General features: G+C 41.0%; 1 protein-coding gene and 1 long non-coding RNA gene across 3 annotated transcripts in view; one reads left to right on the forward strand and one right to left on the reverse strand.

The window, feature by feature from the left end:
- Positions 1–18,630: 18,630 nt before the first annotated feature.
- Positions 18,631–22,946, reverse strand: part of antxr1c (ANTXR cell adhesion molecule 1c) — a 47,786-nt gene continuing 43,470 nt past the window's right edge. Inside the window, exon 18 of the mRNA XM_074619241.1 lies at positions 18,631–21,943. Coding sequence (XP_074475342.1) covers positions 21,680–21,943 — 264 coding nt within the window. The 3' untranslated portion in view covers positions 18,631–21,679. The remainder of the gene's footprint in view (positions 21,944–22,946) is intronic.
- The window catches only part of LOC141758125 (uncharacterized), an 18,297-nt gene continuing 16,814 nt past the window's right edge, over positions 21,464–22,946 (forward strand). For both annotated transcript variants that reach the window (XR_012591820.1, XR_012591819.1), the window contains exon 1: positions 21,464–21,616. This is a non-coding gene — a long non-coding RNA (uncharacterized LOC141758125). The remainder of the gene's footprint in view (positions 21,617–22,946) is intronic.

A 22,946-nucleotide genomic window follows, 5' to 3' on the forward strand; every position in this document is an offset into this window, starting at 1 on the left:
CAACAGACAAAACTAGTGTTAGCTTGCGAGTAGGCTATATGTCCTGTTTAGATTAAAGCGTAAAAGAGGAGATATGAAATATGGTTGAAATATCAGACCTCATACATGATCAAAATGCTGTTTTATAAAGATGTAACCTGGGTAGATTACATTGAATTTAATAAATATAACACAGTATACCTCAAATTGTAAAACGTTATGCTGATGACATTAGACTTTATGAACAGATAAGATCGGTCAGGTTGGCGCTTGCATATTTCCCACTGCATGACTACTACTAATTTTGAAACACATACAGTATTTCTCCGTGCATGCATATAGCCTAATCTATATATAAAAATATCTAAATTTACAAAGGCTTGACATTTAAGCTTATATCATTTGGCCTCCTAAAATTGTTATTTAATTAAGTTCATAGAGTGCTACAGGAATACAGGAGTCCTAAAACCCAGAACTGAGTTTGTATTTTAGCACTTCTGGTTCCCTCATCTGGAAGTCAATGGGTTTTTTGAATGGGTTTTTAGTTAGATGCCTGAAACGAGGTCTGTGGTTAACACAAGCTGAAGAGATTTTAATGTTTTGTACTACGAAATAAAATACATCAATAAATACCCCACTCGTGAATTTTGAAGCCTTTATGTGTCTTAAAAAAGGCGGTTGCTAAGAAGTGGCTAAATGAGACTACTAAACGTCATCACGCTGACTTGTCCTCCTTTACAGCCTCGTTGTGTATACTCGTGCTGATGCGACCGTGGTGTAGTTTGTTTATAGGTTTGCATTCACTCTTCAAAAATCATAAAAGTAGTTTTCATTTGTTAAGATTATCTTGCTGAACAAAACATGTAACTATCATAAACGCATGTTTGCCACACAGCTTATTTTCTGCAATAATCCAAAAACCAATGGAGAAATCCCATTGGCTTTTTCTTTAGGGAACCCAGGGCGAGGCTAACTTCCTGGTCGGCCTACAAAAATACGTCATCCCTGGAGCACTCTTTTGCTATTCATTCCTTAAGTTATCACGAAAATCGATCGTTTTAAACTAGAAAGGACTTTCCCCTGCAACCCAATCCAGTTCTCCAAAGGGCACATCTTCACTGACCACAGCCTTCTAACATGTTGATCTCTGAAATGGAACGCAGCCAGAGCATCTTGCTTGCTTCACCTTTGACAGTTCAGATTTTACATGAAAGCAGCATAAACTGGGACCAAAGCAATAGAAGAGAATTCTGCAGTGACACACATCAAGAGCCCCACATGGCTGAAGTCGGACAGCAGCAGATGAAGTTCATGCTGAACGTACACCTTTCAGGTGCAAACACATAAGCAGGGGGCACATGCATGGGTAGGCATTATCAACTGAGACAGAAACCCAATTAACTGCACTGTGTTTAGGTTCAACACACTGACCAGACAGCCTCTGTCTTCATCTGTCACAGCCGAGACACCAGCTCCACGTCTGAGACCTACATTGGCCATGAACCCCCGCAAAGCCAAGTGTGCCAGCCAAACACACACACACACACTTCCCCATACAGGTGAAACACACTGATTAAATCCCCCAGAGCCAAAGTAAACATCTCCTCATTTCCAATCCCTGCCCTGCAGCCAATCAGGAGGCTCCTTGGGAGCTCCATTCTAATCAGCAGACAGTCTGGGCTTTTCCTGTACCAGACTGTAGCTTAGGAGAATCTCCCGATGTTCTACAGGGTATTAGATGCTGATATGAGCTCTATCAAAGGCAGATTTTCCCATAGCTGAGGGGGAAAAGTGAAGCAGCGGTCGCCTGGAGGTCAGAGAAACGGTTGACTGGAAGGGCGTAGGTTTGAGTCGGACTGGCTGGGGCAAGTGGAACGGAAATGCTCCTCCCTAACACACTGCAACTGACTCAGTGTTTCATGGTTGGTGTGACCAGTCGGCAACCTCCGGGTCTGAAAAGTGAAGCCAATACGGATGTGCCTTAAACTTGCATTCTTTCTTCTGAAGTCTGATTGTATAGAAGTCTATGAGAAAATGAGCCTACTTCTCACTTGATTTACTACCTCAGTAAACATTGTAAACATGAGTTTATGATCTCAATCGCTAGTTTCAAGTCTTCTTCAATACAGCATGATGTTCATTTAGTAAATTATGGTCCCATTTAGAGTCAAATAGACCATAAAGCAGGGGATGCTTTAGGGCGTGGCTACCTTGCAATTGACAAGTCGCTATCACGGCGTTGTCCAGCTTGGGAGTTGTCTGCGTTTCGTCTTACAACTTTAACCATTTCACAGTGTGTTTTCAGTTCATTAAACTTAATGTCTCATTTTGGGCAGTTAAAAATGTGTTATTCAGCATTCGGTTGCACTTAGCTCCTCCCCCTTGTGTCACTTCTGGTTGCAAAAAAGCAAGACGGCGAGGGCCAAAAAGCAAGATAGCGACAGCCAAAATGGTGAAGCCAAGGCTTCAAAATGGCAGTTTACAAACCAATGGCTGACGTCACGGTGACTACGTCCACTTCTTATATACAGTCTATGGGTGTGACCTGTAGCTTATGGTGGCTAAAGTTAGCAAACATTAGTAGAGAAGTCGTAAAGTCAGTGAACTCAGTTACACAGCAAGGTCTTTCTAAAGTTTGCTAATATTAGCCAACATTAGCCACCATAAGCTACTAGTCATACCAGACCATTTAAGACTGTAGCAACAGAACCCCTGAGTGTATTGACCTAAACAACACTACCTGGCAAGTATCCTATAACTGTACAGTAGCTTTTACATAGCATACTTGAAACCCTTTACATAACTTCCAGGAAGCCACTAATTTCAGTGTGGTCTATAAGCATCATGCAGAGAACAGAAACACGCATCAAGAAAAGCAATCCATCACATTTAACATCATGTTCCGTTTTCTTTATGAAAAGTTTACATTACTATTGATCGGTAACACAGATGCAAGTATGGAAAGAATTCCAGTACGATGCATTTGTAATATAATGTAAGAATTTACCAAACCAAAATTATTACTTTTGTCGTCCAGGTTTCATTTTCTAACAGTCTAGCTTGTGCGTACAAAGCTGTACGGCAGCTCGTACCATCAATGTTAAAGCTTTGTAACAGAATTTGCCATATTGTTTATTTCAAATAGGTATCTGCTTTCAATCTAATTACCAAGAAATACTAAAACAACTTTGACACATATAAAACCAAGACGTTTCAGTCCTTTATACTGTCTTTTTCTGAACTGTGGACAAAAGTATAATCTAAATACACATGATTTAAACCACAATGAGCTGTGTAGTAATTCCAGTCAGCAAGAACATACCAGTAAGTCAGCAAAAAACAGTGATTTATCTGTTTACTTTTTCTCTCTACATTTTGTGCTGTGCTCTTTTATTATCATAATGAGGCATTTTTTAATCCTGCCGTATAAATAAGGTTCATTATTGTGGTGTAATGACACGGATAAGGTGTTAACTCAAGTCACCCTGACCTCCCTGACAGTGAACCAGACTGTGACAACTGAAGTTATTTTCCTCACCATATGCCATATAAATCTTTTGGTTGTGACGGAAGAGGGTTACATTCTTGATTGACACACACACACACACACACACACACACACACACACACACACACATATATACTCTTAACATAGCATAATTACAGCTGGCCTACATAGTGCTCTATCCAAACCGCATGACATGGTAGAATAGTGGAAAAATTACAATTTATGTCACTAGATTTTGTCCTATCAGGTTGCTCTGCTGTTTCTTTTCTGTCTGTGGTTGGTGATGGCATCTGCAGCTCTGAGGGAGAATTCGTGCTCATGAAGTTTGATTCAGCTTGTGTTTCTCAGTCGTGCACTGTTATGATAGTCACACTAGAAGGCTCAGTCACATCAGTATCATATGTGTTTTTCAGGTTAAAGCAGCAGTGGGTAGAAATGAAGCAAATATGATTTAACTGATTTACAGTCACTATATCCTGAAAGTAGTGCATGAGACAGGTAATCTGAAAAAAACCATGTGCCTCTGTGTCCTCTGGTGCTCCTAATGGCATCTGCAAGATTTCACAGACCGGAGGAAAACAAGCAGTAAGAGCTGATCTGGAGTCGGCCGTCTCTGAGCAGCTGTCAATCACTTGCAAACTTCGAACAAACGGTCAAACTAGGCAGCGCTGATCAAATATGAATCAGTATTTTGTCACTGTAATGCATATTTCTTGCCTCAAATGTTTTCAGAATCATCTTGTAGTGTATTTTTTAACTGTAAAATGAGAAAGTTTGTTACCTGGCAGCCATGTTGAGATCTGATGAGGAAATACCAAGCACCACCCACCAGCCGGAGCACAACCAATAGGAACGCTCTTGCATTTTTTTGCCCAATGATGCCAAAAACGTTCTGCCTACTGAAGCTTTAAAGTGCATGATTGAGCACCAGTAGCGTACTGTATAGATTGCTGCTAGATTGCTGCTAGATTGCTTTCTTGCCGAGAGTTTGATGAGACGGTTGATATCACTGTCATGTCTGTGTTCTACATATAAAGCTACAGCCAGCAGCTGGGTAGCTTATCTTAGCATAAATGGTAGAGTCCTACGAGTGGAGTCAGCGCTGGTTGCTTGGTAACCTCACAGTAATAGCAGGACTCCAGGAAGTCGCTGCGCCCGGCCAACAAATAGTCCGACACATAAACTCCCATAAAACCAAATGAGTCATGTTCACACTGGTTTTTGTACGGATTAAACAGACCAGGTATAATGTGTTAATTATACCCCTTTCACACCAAGGACTCAACCAGGGTTGAACCAGGGTTGATTGTGTGTATGAAAGGGTAACCTGCGTTGATCGACTCGCCTTTGCGACCCAGGTCGAGAGGTGGGTCGATTTCGATGTGAATTGTACACAGACCAGGGTCGCTAACAATGGGGCGGGACAAATCATGTCATTGGTTGGAAATGAGGGTGCACGGTCATGACGCAATTGTCATAGGTCGCTGTGGCTCATTAACAAACAGAGCGACGGCAGCAGGAATGTTTTCAGCTATGTTACACTGGAAGAGAACAACTAACAGTTTTATTATGGATATGGGGCAAGATTTCGAGGTGCGGGAGCTCCGGTCCACCCGCAGAGAGAAAGAAATCAATCGGCAGATGACCGGGATGGTGAGGGACAGCATAGTGTACGCGAATATAGCAAGGCTGCTTAACGAGAGAGGCATCTCCCGTATAGAAAAACAGGTCACCAACAAATTGAAGGCACTGAAGAAACATTTCACCAAAGTGCATGACCACAACAAAAACAAGAGTGGTGTTGGGCGAGTGGACTGGCAGTATTACGATCTATGCAACTGCATTTTCGGACACACTGCTCTTGCCAATCCGGTCCAGCTCTCCTCCAGCTCCGGACACACAACTGAAGAATCGCCATCAACTTCTTCATGTAATGAGGGAGATGTGCACCTTGTTTGTTGTGCTCTTTTTGAACAATTGCGCTCTACAAACTCAATAAGGCGACGGGGACTGTTGGCTCTGCAGGAAGTTGCAGGTTGATCTTGTGGCATCTAGCGGAGAGGCTGCAGATTGCAACCAAATGAAACTTTTTCCGTGTGTCAAGCATGTAGGAGAACTAAGGTGGCAGAAGCGAAAACATAAAAAAACAAGTGGTCCTATGTAGAACCAGTGTTTGGTTTGTTTTTGTTCTGGGCTACTGTAGAAACATGGCGGCCGGCTCCGTGAAGAGGAATAAGATTACAGTACAGCACAGGTTCTGGAGTGAACAGCTGAGCCTTTATTTATTTCTTATAAACAGTAGATTTATTAGCTGATGGTTTTTCACTTATATAACAGCACCAACACTGTCAGATTAAGGTGGCTCCAACCAATAATACGTTTTTTTTAAGTGTTAGAGTACTTATATACGATTTTGCTTGGTGTGTGTTAAGAATCAAGTGTGATTTAAAATGACTTTGAGAGTGTGCAGGCACACACAGGGCAAATGACGTAAAATCACATTTTCCATGCAGTCATACAACACCTACACTTTTTCTTCAGTCTATGGCTGTTTTCCTCAGACTATAAATAGCGCTTTTGTTACTCAGATCCAATACCGAAATTGGTACCATTGAAACCAGTAGAGACACTGTGTGTTTCCCACTAAGCATTACTTTGGTCACGAAAGACAAAAGTTGTTTAAGCATATAACTTTGCTGGATACTAATGTCAATGATGTGTATACACAAGAGATGGTTGCAACCAAAACACAGTTGTTAAAACATGGTTGAAACAGTCATATAGGCTAAACCCAAGGCTCTTCATTACATCCCCGCTGGATTACAGTAGTTAAATGCTAGATGAAACTTCATGAGGCAAAGAGTTCTCCTCCATTTACGTTCTATGAGAAATAAATAAGCCTGATAATTAGATATGGAGCTAAATGCACACCAGGCCGGTAATATACCTAGAACATTTGGAAAAGAAAGTTTGCACACGAGCACATTTTGTAGGATGAGAATAAATCCCAGTGAAGCAAAATTACAGCAGACTGTGGGTGTCCTGGCAGCTCCGCTGGCTAATGTGTCCACCATGTAAATGTGAGACTTGTATCCGGTGCCTGAGTTTGGTCACATCATGCCCTCCCTGTCTCTGGTCGTTTCTCCTGTGTCTTTATACTTTCAGGCGTCTACAGGTCTTTCCAAAACACTAAAAAGCTGGATACTGTTGATGTTCTCGGGATGTGTGTGTAGTCATTACAACTGGAGAAGTCTAAAACCTCTTTAGGGACTGTATGAAAATTATTAGTGGGGGGATTTTTGGTCAGAAAAGGGTGGGGGTTTTGTATTTATTTATTGCTGGGTCTTTTAAATGTTTCTTAACCTATTAATTCAGCCTTCCCGAGTGAGATTTATTGATAAAAAAACAAACAAAACAAACAATAAAACAAAAATTATTATCCAGCCTTCCCGAGTGACATTTATTGTTAAACAAAACAAACAAAACAAACAAAAAACTAAAATTATTATCCAGCCTTCCCTAGTGAGATTTATAGTTTAAACAAATAAATAAAATAAACAAACAAAAAAATATTATTCAGCCTTCCCTAGTGAGATTTATTGTTAAAAAAAAAGTGAAAAAAATACAGTATAAATACATGAAATGTATACATATTATTTATACATGAGATTTATTGTTGAAAAACAATAAAACAAATACAAATTATTATTATTTAAGGTTTAAACGAGTACACCATCTTAAATTCTTTATGTACTTTTAATTATTTATGGCGACATTAACCAATTGGAGGAGGGTCTTGCTTTTTTTATGACATGCAACAAACATATTGTTCAGCCCCCCTCCGAACCGTAATCATTTTCATACAGACCCTTAACTACTACATTTATATCAGATTGTTGGCTGCCCTGTATCACATGTAATAACTACTATCAATCCCCCATTAAACCTCCCTTTAAACCAGTCCATCCTTATTTCTCTTGATCCCTGCGAACCAGCTCCATACGTATGTGTGTGTGTGTGTGTGTGTGTGTGTGTGTGGGAGTCTTGGAACAAGCTGTGCTCTCTGTTTATCTTTCTTGTTCTTCCCACTTCCTGGTTGGGGGGTTTCGCGGTAATAAAAGTTTTAAGGTACAATAATGCTTACTGGAGACAGTCTGGGTCGAAGTAAACTTAACCTGGATGACCGACAATGTTTCTTCACAAAAACATTCCAGTTACTAATCATTTGGCAACACACAAGAGAACAATGTTGTTTTCCCAGTTTGGTGCTGTAGAGAATCGATTTAGAAGAGTACAAGAAATTCTTCACAGAGCTGTTATGGTACTATGAAGATGTCAAAGGTCATGACATGAGCTGGAGGTGAGAGATACGGAAGGTAAAAGGAGATGTAGGGAGCTGAATATGTAAGACTTTGCTTTACTGAGTTCATGTGAGGAGGAGGAGGAGATGAAGAAGAAGTGGAGGTGGAGGTGGGGAGGGGTTTTGTGCCACACAAGTTGCCCCTGGGGCCTGAGTGGTCGCGCTGGCTTTGGCAGGAAGAGAGAGGAAGCAGAGAGGAGGGGGATGTGTGTGTGTGTGTGTGTGTGTGTGTGTGTTTATATATGTGTGTGTGTGGAGGGGGGGCTGTCGAGGGCAGCTCCTGGTGCCACGTTTGCATCACAGAACTGTAATTCCTTTCAGAGCTGAGCAAAGCAGAGCTGGCACTGTGACTGCTTCACTTTTTTTTTTTTAACCCTTTTTGACCAGTTGCTGCTCCATTGAGTGACACGATAAGTGTTTACAGCGGTTACATTTCCTTTTGTTTGGATCTTCTTAGAATTGACCTTTGCTAAGCTCCGCCCTCCTTAGTTACCTATCCGTTGTCGCAGTTTAAAGGGAAACGTCGCCGATTTTCAACCGGCTTTGTATCGTTGCAATGTGGGTGGTATGTGGAAATGAACAATGTTTGGCTTAATTTCTTCCGTGTTACCGGCCAGACTGTTCTTAGCTTTACCGCCGAAAAGTAATGCACTGTAAATCGTATATACTGTATATCCCACAAAATCAATTTGTATGTGATCTACGTAATTGTGAACCAGGAAGTATAAAGAGTGAAAAACTAAGAGGGGTGGATGGGTGGGTCAAAAAACACAAGACTTTGGCCCAAAAGACTGCTGTTTGCAGTGTGAAACCAAAAGTCAACATTAATTGATTTGTCACATAACTTCTGTACTTAAATTACGCCACTTCCGGAGTTATTTTAACCCCAACCACGATATTTTCCTAAATTTAACCAAGTAATTTTAGTCACGTAACTTCCATGCTTAAGTTACGCCACTTTCCGGTGTTAGTTTAACCCAAACCACAAGCTTTTCCTACACCTTAATAGTTTTGTTGCCTAAACCTAACCAAGTGAATCTTTTCCTAAACCTAACCAAGTTGTTTCCTGTGTAGACGGAAGTTTATTTTGAAAAGACTGGAGGGGAAATTGACACGTGCATTACTTGTTGCTGGACCTTTGCAGGAAAAGGCACCAAACATGAGGAATAACTTGTCATAAGATATCATACGAAACGTTGTATGAGGACACGTTGTATGAGGACACGTTGTATGAGGACACGTTGTATGAGGACACGTTGTATGAGGACACGTTGTACCGGCGCCCGGAGCACCCCACTCATTTGCTGGCGAGAGTCTGCCAAGTCGGCCCCGAATGGTGCTTTTTGTAACATAACTTATAGCACCACATGATAACCTAGTATGCTAATTATATCCTGCTTGGTTTTGGAAGTAACGCTAGATGCTAGGTTACCACTGAGTTAGCTGGCTAATTAGCTGGGCATGCTAACATTTTGTAGCTAACGGTTGAGCAGATGACCCTCCAAACTCTATAAATGTAGAGTATCACTCTTACAACAGTTTCATGCACACTGTGGAAAAATCCAAAGCTTGAAAGACCTGCGGTGCATAGTTACGGTTGCTAAGCTATGATTGGACAATGTGATCACTGTTTGGGGGAGGGGCTTAGCGAACGGTCAATTACCTCCGATTTCAGGAAAGTCTGATAAGCAACATCGAAGATGTTGTGTGTGATGCACAGACAAGTAAACAAAGTTGTAATGCTAAAAGTATGCTGGAAATACAGTTTTGTGTAATTACATTTGCCAAATGATGGGTTCACATCCCTAATTTCCCTGTCAATAACACAAAAAACACACGTGCAGACACATGCAACATGCACATATATACACATTCAAAACCAGCCAACCCCCAAAGTGTTGTCTACCTCTCTGCCTGGTAATGACACTGTTTGCATCCTTGTAAGATGAGGAAATTGCATGACATGAAGTCTAATTGGACCCATGCAGAGACGTCGCACAACATGTCAGTAATTGTGTGTTGTTGCTCTCAGGAATTTGTCTCTTTTTTCATCCTTGTTTTCTTTCTTATAAATTGTGCTGTTGAGAGGATGATCTGTGGTAACACAGCTGAGGCATCTTTGCATGCAAAAAGAGTGATGTCACTGGAAATGGAACTAAAACTAACTTAGGGAATTGAAATATATACAGTGATGCATCCAAAGACAACTGAGCATGATTGAAAATAAAATAACTACAACAGAACCAAAACTGAAATTCAGTTTTCAAAATGAAACAAATAAAAAACTTATGGGAACTGTCATAAACCCAGCATTCACACACAAACACAACACAACACAACACAACACACACACACACACACACACACACAGAGTTTGCAGCGGTGTGAGTCAGTAAGTCAGCGGTAGATTCATCGACCTCCGGGGTTTTCCAAAGTCCACAACATCATCAGTGTTGGAAAATAACCGAAGAGCAGCAAATGTTGTGGTTAAGAGTTGACAGCCAGGTGGTATGAATTCAGCGTATCTGTGGAAAGGCCTGTTTTAAAACAACCAGCTCTGACCAAAAACACAAATAATATCAAATCAATGACGTGCATATTATTCAATAATCTGGAGATTTGTCTTTCCTAAATGTCAGCATAATCGTATCATTTTTTATTTCTCCCGAGAGCTAAACTGCAGCAACAACCAGGCCTGCTGCAGTTTACAAAGCACTTTTCAATGATTTAAAGGGGACACATCATGAAAAACTCACTTTCTCAGTGCTTGTGTATCTAGAGTGCCTACCAACCCAAAAACTGGGAAATAAGACAACCCAGTCTGTTTTTTGTGGGCTGCCTGGATCATGTGATTCAACAAGCCATTCAGATCTGGCTCGCCTTCCTATGTCACATGCAGGCTCATTACAATTAACGCCCACAGCTTGAGAACTATTTTTGCAAAGGTGCACCATATTTTTCAATCAGAGCAGACTGGGCTTTTTCAGGAGGCGGGCCTTAAAGAGACGGGCGCTAAAACGGAGCGTTTCAGACAGAGTGAATACAGGTATATTCAGACAGACAGGATGAGAAAAATAATGTGTTTTTTTTAAACATTAAAGCATGTAAACATGTTCTAGTAGAAACCCAAAATACAAGTATGAACCTGAAAATGAGCATTATATGTCTCCTTTAATTTGTATTAGAAATGCTTGTTCTGGAAAAATGTTAGTTGAAAAAATCAACATCAAGTTTGGCTCTTGAGAAAGTCACATATATAGTTGGGCAGAAAGCTTCTGAGTTTTATGACATCTGGGAAATGTTTTTGGAATTTGTAAAAAAAAAAAAAAATGGTGACATTGAAGAGGTGCTGGAAGTGTGACGTTATGGTGAAAACAACTAATTTGTTGTGAGAAATGTGTGCTGTACTCTGTCTTACGTTTGTGACTGTATTCTTAATTTATTTTATTTATTCATTTATTTTTATTTATTTACTTAATTTCATTTTCATTGTAAATCCTAACTTTATGTTTAGCTATTTATTTATTTATTTCCAAATTATATTTATTTATTATTATTTTACACACTGCAATATGTTCAATTTGGGGGAAGGTTCAGTTATGTATGTATAATGTGTTAAATTTATAAAATCAATAAATATATGTTTTAAAAAAAGAAAGAAATGCTCGTTCCCCTTTTGATTTGCACTTAGTCAGACAGACTGCTTCATATTATATACTGTATATTCAGACAAAAAACAGTTTTGTTGACTGTTGACACCTTTCAGCTAAATTTAAACATTATCACTTCTTAGTCCCAAAAAGTACCTTTTCCCACCATTAGTTGTTTACTGACTTGATTGCCTTAATTCCATTAAAATAAACCAGTGTTGACTGTTCGTAGTAGATTAGATAAAAACCAGTCTCTGTGTCTGTGCTTCGGTGCTGGGAGGTAGACTAAAGTGGTTTTATCTGTGATATTTCACTGAAAACAGCTGCCTGCTGCTGGAAATAACACTGATGTGTGGTGTGACTCAACCAAAACTGCTCAGAAAATAGACAAGCTTGAACCCAAATATGCTAGTTACAGACAGGCAGGTATGATAAATCCACTCAGTTCAAAAAGTCAGGCAAAGACAGAGTGACGATGGAGCGGTATATAAACTAGAGGACTAATCACGGAAATGGGGAGCAGGTGAGTAAGTGGGGGGTGGATATAGCCAGGTGAGGGGAATGAGGTAAACGCAGAGCAGGTGAGAGAATGAATGATTAAGATCTGGCTGAAGTAGACATTAAACTACTCCACACAGCTGAGGGGAACTACAGAGCTGGGTGATAATTCTCTGTGAGTTAATCACTTTCAGCACCCCTTTCACATTACATGATCTGTTGTTGATATGTAAAATAAAATATTGTATTTATACACTGGAATAATGCTCCATAATGTAGTAGGCAAGATTGAAGCAAATATAATTTAAAATGAGTTATTTTTATAAAACGGTCACTATATCCTGACAGTAGTGCATGAGACAGGTAATCTGAAAAAAATCTTGTGTCTCTGTGTCCTCCGGTGCTCCTAATGGAATCTGCAAATTTTCAAAGAGCGGAGGAAAACAACCAATCAGAGCCGAGCTGGAGCCTTGCCGTCTCTGAGCAGCTGTCAATCACTCGGGAGCTCCGATCAAACGGTCAAACTAGGCAGCGCTGATCAAATATGAATCAGTTGAATTGAATTACAGTTACTGTGATGCCTTTAGAAAACAATGTTTTCAGAAATATCTCGTTTGTGACCCGGCAGCCATGTTGAGATCAGTTGAGGAAATACCAAGGTACACTAAACAGTGCACTACAAGATGATTCTGAAAACATTTGAGGCGAGAAATAGGCATTACAGTAACAGAATATTGATTCATATTTGATCAGCGCAGCCTAGTTTGACCGTTTGATCAGAGTTCGCGAGTGATTGACAGCTGCTCAGAGACGGCTAGGCTCCAGCTCGGCTCTGATTGGTTGTTTACTTCGGTCTGTGAAATCTTGCAGATGCCATTAGGAGCACCGGAGGACACCGGGGGACACAGAGGAACATGATTATTTTCAGATTACCTGTCTCATGCACTACTGTCAGGATATAGCGACCGTTTTATTAAAATAACTTTTTTAATCATATTTGCTCCAATCTCGCCTACTCCAGCTTTATAGAGAGAGAGAGAGAGAGACAGCTGTATGTGCAGAGTCCAGAAAGCATGACACGTTTCCCCCGTTTAGCATTGTATTATAGAGGATCAGAAACACTGAATATGGTCCTATAAACTCAGCTTTAACTGTGAAGAAAAGAAAAAAAACACACCACTATGCTTACAGGACAGCTTTCCATCTTTCCAGCCTGCTGTTTGCACTCACACCAGTTACCATGGATACCGGGGGCATCAAAATACAGGCACAATGACAAATAGCAGCATCTGCGTGTGTGTGTGTGTGTGTGTGTGTGCGTGTGCGTGTGTGTGTGTGGGTCAGTGAGGTTCAGTCTGGGCGGTAATGTGAGACCAAGATGAAACACTCAGCCATCAGCACATTCCTATGGGCCTCGGTTTTCTTCAGCTTAGAGAGAGAGAGAGAGTAAAGAAAAGAAAGAAGGAAAGAAAGAAGGAAGGACGGGTCAGAAAGACAGAAAGGAATATTACAGAGAGAGAAACCCAGGCTGCAGTAAACATGTCAGCTACTATAAATGATGCCGTTTTCTCCTGGGCCTTTCAGTCACAATCATAATCACACAGCAATAACTCCTCCACCTCTCATTATGTATAAGTCTGTATATTGTTCTAGTCTTTATGTGTAATGATATGCTTTATGGAGGTTTTAGCACAAATCTGCCTTCGGCCTCGTCTGCTTCACGACGGTGGTTGACGGAGGAATTTACTCCCCACAGACATCGTCTGAATATCTGTGAGCCAGACCAGAAACAGAGAGACGGCTAAAAGGGATTGTTGTGATGTGGCCTTTAGTTTAATAACCACTTATAGTCATGTGCACCCAAACTTTTTGTTTAGCTAAAATAACTTAGGGCGACAGACAACTTTAAAAAAACTTCACAGCCTGCCATACACAGACCAGACTCTGGAAACAACACGCTAATAAGCTGGCTTAGCTAGTAGGCTAAGCTATCTGACTAGGAGAGTACTCAGCTCTCCTCATCTAATTGTATTGTTTCTACATATAGTAATAATAACTTACTGATTCTCCACCATTTTATACCCAACTGTTGTGCTTGACATTCAGTCTTCAGCCTGAGAAGGACCAGCTAACTCACTAACATGGTGTTAGCTAACAGCTAATAGCTCGCACAGTTGAAGCAAAGCCACGAGCCAATTATAAAAATACTTTTTCCTATAGACTTACATTGGGAAAGAGACATCTGTAACTCAGCGAATCATTTTTTTTTAGGTGAATCAACTCCCCAGTACGAACACTCTAATAGCTCTTATTTAAAAAAATTTGTTTTTAAAGTTGTAAAATGCACTAATAGCCGAATTCACAGTTATTTCCCCCTCCTCTGTTCATGTGAGTGAGACCCAGACCGAGGCTGGACCGCAAGCCGTGATGACGGCGTGACGTTTGGACCCCGTGACCAAGTCATGTGAACGAGTGGACGCTCCTCTGCCAATCATCTCGGACGCTATTCCGCCAAGATCCGGGTACTTTTCCAGACGGAAGTCGAGCCATTTAGGCTTCATGCGCCAATGAGCAACTCTCATAGGAATGACCGGGGCCCCGCCTCCAACGCTGGATCCAGTTATCTTTATACATCCATTGCACAGTGTGATCACTCATGTCGTGGCTGACGATCAGTACAGTACAGTGTGAGCACATAAATCGTGAGCTTTAGCTTTACATCGCAAATGATCTACTCGTACAGTAGGATCAGGAATTACACAACAACATTTCTATAATCGTACAGTGTATGCCCAGCTTAACTAGTTAGAGTGGTGTCTGGCTGAGCTCAGTTGCACAGTTGAATCAATGTTAGTGTTTTGTGATGTGAACTTAGATTAACATAAATTATGATACCACAGGCAATTTATCAAGGACGAGCCTTATAAGCCGTTTCGCTGATACCGCCATCTCGGATTTTGACCAGCCAGTGATGTGGGATGCATTGTGGGATAGTTTGATCCAAAACAGTGAGACTAACTAACGGAGAAATGGGTAGGGTGACCAGGCGTCCCACTTTACGAGAGACTGCACAGCATTTTTATCTCAGTTGTTGTTGTTCCACATATTGAGACGATGTCCCAAATTTTCATTGGCTCTAGTTTCTTATGAGTCAAACCACTGCAGGACAAGCGCCTTTTTAAAATCTGGCTTTTATCCAATAACTGTGAAGAAAGCAGGGAATAAGGCTGTCATCACAGGGCTGTGTTTGCTGTCAAACTGCGCATATGTGGGTCAAGTGCAGGTTGACCTGTCACCATCTTTGCTACGCTATGCCCAACAGTGAAAATTGCGAGTCACAAACTCAGCAGATTTAGGCCGAATATGATGGAAACTACCACAAAGAACAATAAATGCAACCACAACAAAGACGTATAAGTGGGTGAAACCAATGGAAGGCGATTCTCAGAGAGTTTTTTGCGAAATTTGCCAGTTATTTTTCAATTTCACACTTGAAGCGACACAGTTCATGTGAGTCTCACAAGAAACGTTTGGCTCAAACAGAGATGTGCCGATGAATGGATGCATTCGGGCGAAGCATAGAGATGTTAAGAGGTAAAGGGCAGAATAGAAAGGTTTATTTTTTTAGTTAGACATTGTAGACTACCTCTCAGCCTGGTATTGTGTCGCACATTGTCCCACACAAACATACTCTTTGTCCCACATCTGGTTTGTTGGGATCTGGTCACCCTAGAGATGGGTTATAAATGAATGAAAAGGATCTTTGAGAGCCGGACAGTTGACTTGAGATGGGACTGCTAGGGAGAGTCCCAGCTGCTGTTATTCTTGCTTTTAGCTTTGCCCGTCTGCCTCATTTTCTCCATTCTTTTCCCCATTTTTCTGATTCAGCCCACCCCTTTCAACATCCCACATCCTTCTCTCCGCTGCATGCAGAGGGGAAAAACGCAGACTCCACAGTAATTATCCAGCTGGAACTGCTCATGGCTATTCGGGCTGTATTAAATTCATTACCGACCAGAGAAACAGAGTTTGAATACTCCCTCAGCGCAGAATGTTTTTATAATCCACATTAAGGTTATAATGTGACACCTTGATTGTTGGCATCCTCGGAGCTGGAAGGGGACGCTCAGATACACTTCGGCACACTTGAATTCAGGTCCAACGGTGCCATTATTTCCTACCTCGTACGATTTGGGAGGTAGAGGTTGAAAGGTTAGCATTAAGCTTGTGACCGGAAGGTAGCTGGTGGTGAACCCAGCACAGCAAAGAAAAATAGCATTTGGGGAAACTCACTGGAAAGCACCCTTCAGGAAAGAAGCCTCAGCAGGATTAAAGGATGATGAAAAACAATCCTCTAAGCACGACCACTTTTATGGTTCTCTATCCATAACAGGCTAGCTGGGAGTAAGTGAATGGAACTCATGACAAGTGAAGGATATTTGTGTCTCTAAGTTACCTTTACATGCTAAAGAATTGTTTTTTTTCTTGGTAACGTAGCTTGTTTTAGGTTACTTCACATACACTTATGTAAAGTATTTTTTGGCCAATTGGGGGCAGCAGAAACAAGCTGTGAACACAATTGTTACGAATTCCATGGCACAAATACCATGGTATTTATGACAGTGCCATGGTATATGTACCATGGTATTTTTTATAGTACCGTGGTGCATCATGGTATATTTAACACACCATGGTATTTTTGACAGTACCATGGTATATGTACCATGGTATTTATATATACTGTATATACACATACAGTACATACATATACCATGATATATTTGACAGTACCAAGGTACTTGTACCATAGTGCATACCATAATGTACCATGGTGCGTACCGTAGTGTGTACCATGGAACTGTCAAGTACTGTCACCATGGTGGGTACTGTCAAAAATACCATGGTACACTCGTACTAGTACCATGGTACTACAATAGTACGGTATGGTAAAATTTCTCATGGGCATGTTATCACTTTTTAGGTTGATAAAGCAAACTTGTTAGCAAACAATTGCTTATTCACACATTGAGCAGATATAAAGCAACATTAGCATTGATTTGGAGTTGTGTTGGCTAATATAAGTCCAATATTTACTCCCCTTTTAGCTTTGTTTTGGCCTCTACCAACTCCAGAGGGAGTTAGCCGGCTCTTTAGCTACCAAATGAAATGACCATTATGTTCCCCAGCTAGTTGCTAACTTTGTTTGTCTGGTATTTGGTGCTGGGCAGGTAGCGACAGTGGGTTTATTAAACCTTTTTTGCAACAAAAACAAAGAATCTGCCAGGTGCGGCCGAAAAGTTGTTGCAAAGGCGCAAAGACACTTAAACGCTCAGTGGAGTTGAGGGTAAACTGCTGAGTTGGTCATAATTCTCTGTGGGTCTGTCCCTTTCACATTACATATAGTCATTTGATTCATTCATTTAGATATATAATATATATAATATAATATAATTTGAATAGTGCAGCTTTAAGAACAAATCTGTGTTGTCTGCAAGTCAGGAAAGTCACAGTTTGTCGTGGGTTTGTCGTAGTATCATTTAGTTTTATGTGAAACTGCTCAGTGAACTGCATCTCTCGTCTCACACAACATACGTCACCAACAAGAGAAAGCTATGACCAGGCACAAATCAAACATTTTCTTACCTGATATGTTTTATCCAGCGACCTATCCTGGTCTTTTTATCAGCCGGGAAGAGAGAGAACGAGTGAGACCCGTTGCTGGTGTGAGTTCATCGCAGTAGGAAACACATCGGCATCGTAGCTTCAGAAAGAGAGACGTCACTACGCGACTTTTGGGTGTGCAGTCTTTCTAATTACTTATTTTCAGTCTGAAACTGAACTTTTTTGATTTTTTTTTATCTCGTTGGAACTGCGACTCGCAATTCAAACGAGATCAAAAAAATAATTGTCTCCTGCCGTTGACTACTGTTCATATTTTTTCCGACATAAGGTCCCATGGTGGTCCACCAGAAGTGGCGGGACTTAAGCTCTCTATACTTGTGTCACAGCGGGAAACTCACAGGTGCCACTAATAACATTAACGATGGCTCTGATGTGTTCAAGTGTCCCATTGAAGCAGCAGGCACAATACCAAGACCCTGAAACTGATCAAATTAGACTAGATTATTTACACCTGTGCTTTTCCTACTGTGACCTGTCAACATTTCTTCCATTTAAATGCCCTATTGCTGCCATAATGTCTCTTATTTCCCTGCAATCAGGAATATTCTGTTTAACTGTCAAACACAGGTCTAACTAATCACATTAATTATGCTATTCCAGTTCTACTCTATGCATGCTGGCTCATTTGTCAGTGTTAGTGGAACCTAATTAGACAGAGTCAACTGTTAATTAATTACACCTGTGCTTTTCCTGCTATCATGAGTTAAAATGTCTACTGTGAAAAAGCTATGCTATGCTAAACTGGACCTGGAGGCCAAAAGCCTGGTAATTCTGTGCCCATGAGGGTAGCCAAAATCCGTGTGTGGGAAGTATACAGGGCTAACTGTGAATGGTACAGTTATCTACTGTCCAGACTCGCAGGGGTGGAGCTGCAAAAGGGGAAATTAGACAGACGAGACACTGCATCCTGTATTACACACAAGTCCAGGCAGAAACCACACGCAGACACTCTCTGGTAGAAGCTTGGATGTCAACCTTTATTGATACTGTTTAAAAAAAAAAGTCATGTCAACGCCTTTCATATTTGCTTCAGTACTGCTGTTTATACGTGTAAAAAAAACACAGATTAACATAAAGTATCTCATCTTGATTAGGAATGACATTGAGCTCTGATAGCCGCTGTAGAAGTCCCCCCTTTAAACACTGATCCTTCATCAATGCTGCATTTATACTCAAATTCTTTCTTGGGTGTTACAGAGGTGAACCGCATTAGCACATTGTAAAAAAACAAAGCCTCTTAGTCTCTCAAACAGTAACTCTTTGAAACCTTAGTTCAACGACTTTGTGCAGCAATAAGTGGAACATCTACCAGCCATATCCATATAAACAGAATAGGAGTAGAACGGACTTTGAACTGATTTCTGTGGTCATTTGACTAGTACAAAAGAATATGGCAATTGTTGTTAGTTGTTATGGTGACAACACACGCCGGTGGAACCGTAAAGTGTGTCGCAGCTCGCCGAGAAGAGAGTGGACACAGCTCAAGAGACGAATAGCTAGCTAGCATAGTTAATTCAACCATGCTTTAATGCTACACTTGTCACAGAAAATGAGCCGAACAAAGTTGTCATTCATCTGGGGATAGCAATGTGCTTTCCTACACTGTGACAAGTGTGTGGATGAAGCATTAAGTTGTTCAATTTGACTTATTTACTCTGTCTCTCTATGCTTTGTAACGTTACTACTTCCCTGCAAAACCTCACCTCAGTGAGTCCACGACTTGCTGTAAGTCGGTTTAGTTTATACGGAAGTTAGCAATGGCTACAACAGTTGCAATTGCAGCGGTTCACATAAAAATGGCCGCCACTCTGACCATCCTGCTATGTTGATTTGAACGGGAATATCTGTTCTACTCCTGTTCTATTTCTATGTCCATATCTGTACGTTCTGATCAGAGCAGAGATAAAACAAGGAAATGCACACTGCTGAGTCCAAAGTAATAATACTTTGCGTTTCCATCCAAGCATTCAAATCAAATGTGTCTTTTTTTTTTTTTTATCAGAGGCTTTAAAGGTTATGGTAAATGTAGTCAAATGTGATGGTAGAAATTGCTAGCAAAACATGTGATTGTGTTACCCATGTCTAATTTGTTTATGGTAATTATACTTCCCAATTCATTTCATGATTGCAACAAGTAGCACCTTGTCATTCAAATTTGTCCAAACTCAACTGAGCTGTATTTGGATTTATAACATTAGTGAAGCACCTTTCTTTTAGCTCAGCTTTAAGGCACTGAGAGCGATTATGAATGCATGTAGTAACGCAACGGTACACAACATAACTGAATGACGTACATCAAAATGAAAGTATAAAAAAATCAAACAAGTAGAAAATTCCAGAAGGCACTGGATATAGAAGGGATACCAGCATTTTTAAACCTCTTTTCTACACCCTGAAGTCCAAATGTAATATTTGGGGAGCCATTTTCCCCCTCCCAATTTAGCATGTAGTCAATGCTAACATGTTTATGTAGCTAGCGGCACCTTTTCACCTGCTAGCAAGGAGCTATGGGGCGCGTAACACACACCAAGATTCACACAATTTTTATGTTTTTTTTTAAACATAAACAAATAAATCACATTCGGTTTCAAAAGAATGTATCTCTGTGTAGCTGAGGGGTTGTGAAACGCTGGTAAGCCTCATAAGACTTTTAACTGGCTAACTGTTGTGTTTCTAAATTCTGCGCACAGTGTCCGTCTTGGCGGTTGGACACCTTGTCGATATTCAAGTACTCTCCTCTATTTCTCTCGGGGAGTATAATAAATTAGATGCTCTTTGAACTGCCCTGCAGTTGCAATGTGACCGGTGATGATAAAACTGAAGACATAAAACACACATATTGGTATCAAAGTACAGTATCAGGATTGTGTATAAAAAAAAAAGTGTGAGGAGAGAACCTGATTTCTGGTTGTTCGATTTCAATGTCCAAATGCTAACAAAAACGAATACATAGTGTAGTTGTCCAGCAGTCTATGTGCGCAGATACCAAAAAAAAATAAAACAAAAATATATATATTGCTGTATTCTAAATTCATTGAAACATGAAAAAAGGTGGTTAAGGACAAAATCCAAAGCCTCAAAAGATATCAACCAACGTAACATTCAAAAACGTATCTCAAACACATCCTGTAAAAACATACCTTCCAAATAACATCTGTATACTTCCCTGTCACTGAAAAAACTGGACCACAAAATCATGTAACTGGATCACTTCTGTATTAAGGGGCGGGAATTTGTTAGCATGTTGTTGGATAAAAGAAGCATCACAAAAAGAATCCTTTTGGCACTTTTTTTAGCAAATCAGATATGTTAACACCGTTAACAATGTGATCAAATTGAAATTTCTGTAAAATCAAATTCCCAAAACTTCAGATTTGCTGTCACAGCAATGGAGAAATAACAATCCGTTCTGCTCAAGGTTTAACCTGGTTACTCCAATTTTCATGTACAACCTACTTTTCGCCTCAACTCTTGACAACAAATGGCCTAACTCAGTAGTTGATAAAGAAATTTCATCCATTGCAGTATTCTTCTTTGGACTTCCTGTCCCTACATGCTTGCTGTCCAGCAACAATCCTCCCTGATCTCACAAACGCCAACACTAAGTAAAATATTTCCCCGAATCACCCCATTCACCCTCTGTGTGGGACACAATGCCAAGTCAAACTTTTCAATTTTGGGGAGTCCACTCTTCATTTTGCACATAAACAACGACAGTTTCCCTGGTATTCCTACACAAGTTTACCATGCTAGGTGTTAGCATGTTTGAAAATTACTTTAACTGCCAACTTACTGTTTGACTTGACACTCTCTCCCATACAAGAAGAGGAACGCAGAAAGACAGGGATTGAAAATACTGCTGATCTTTGGCTTATAGCAGGAGTATCTTTGGCAGCGACGACCACAACCTTCAAACTGAAAGAACTGGTCAACAGAGCGGTAAGTCTGTGATATCAAAGCGGGTGCGTTGGGGGGGGGTTGGGAGGGTTTTTTCTGCGTGGTTCAGGGTCGAAGGGTGGGCGGGGGGCGCGATGGCGGGCCACAGGGAAGCCCCGGGGGGATGCGGGACGGTGGCGGTCCTGGGGGTAGCTGGCCTGACGGTGGTGATCTGGTAGGAGGGATGGCGGCGGTGGGAGACGGGGAGGTGGCCACGGGGTGGTAGTCCGGTGGCGGTGGCGGAGGCGAGGGCGTGTGGATCGGGGTGCGAGGTGGGGCCTTGGCTGCCGCTGACTCTTCTTTCACTCTTGTGAAGTTGATGCATCGACCCTAAAGGGAAGGAAAGACACAGGTGAGATTAAAAAAAAGCGGTTGAGTTCAAATCTGCAATTCATTTGATTTAGTTTTTAGTGGCCTCATAGAGATGAATCCATCTTCCAGTTGGTCCACCACGTCGGCCCAAACTGAAATATCTCAACAACTATTGGATGGATTGCCATGAAATTTTATACAGACTTTCATGGTCTCCAGAGGACGAAGCCCATGGATTTTGGTGATCCCTGACTTTTCATCTAGGGCCACCATCAGGTCCAAATGTTTAGTACTGTGGTTTATGATTGATTACCCACAAAACATATGACATTCCCCTCAGCCTCAGCTGCACTTTGTGTTTAGTGCCAATTTGCAAATGTTAGCATGCTAACATGCTAAACTAAGATGATGAACAACTATAATACCTGCTAAATATCAGCAACCTAGCAACCATTGTCATTGTGAGAGTGTTAGCATGATGACATTAACATTTAGCTCAAAGCACCATTGTGCCTAAGTGCAGCCTCACAGAGCTGCTAGCATGGACGTAGACTCTCTAAAACGTGGTAGTGTTTGAATGACAACATGGAAAATACCATGGAAACCTTTGATTCTGGGGGATTTAAAAAGGATTACACAAAAGAATAAAAGTTGAAAGTATGTACTGTATATGTGTGACATGAAAGTATATTGGATTTTTTCCGAAGTAAAAATGTACACACACTTTCAGGTACAGACACACACAAGTGTCTAATCTGAAGCACATCTGGGCTAAGAAGGCAGTGACCACAGTCAACCACATGGTCATGGTACAGTCACTGCTCTCTGTAGGTCTGTGTGACTGTGTGTGTGACTGTGTGTGTGTGTGTGTGTGTGTGTGTGTGTGTGTGTGCATGGCCAGCTGGTGTTCCAGATTACACTCAAATCCCCGTTTTGTCGCTCCCACACAAATGATCCCAGTTAGTCCAATGTTCTGTCCCGAGAACTGTCGCTTACCAGAGTTCCCGTCATACTAATGATT

The sequence above is a fragment of the Sebastes fasciatus genome, chromosome 20 (assembly GCF_043250625.1).
Source record: "Sebastes fasciatus isolate fSebFas1 chromosome 20, fSebFas1.pri, whole genome shotgun sequence".
NCBI classification, from domain to species: Eukaryota; Metazoa; Chordata; class Actinopteri; order Perciformes; family Sebastidae; genus Sebastes; species Sebastes fasciatus.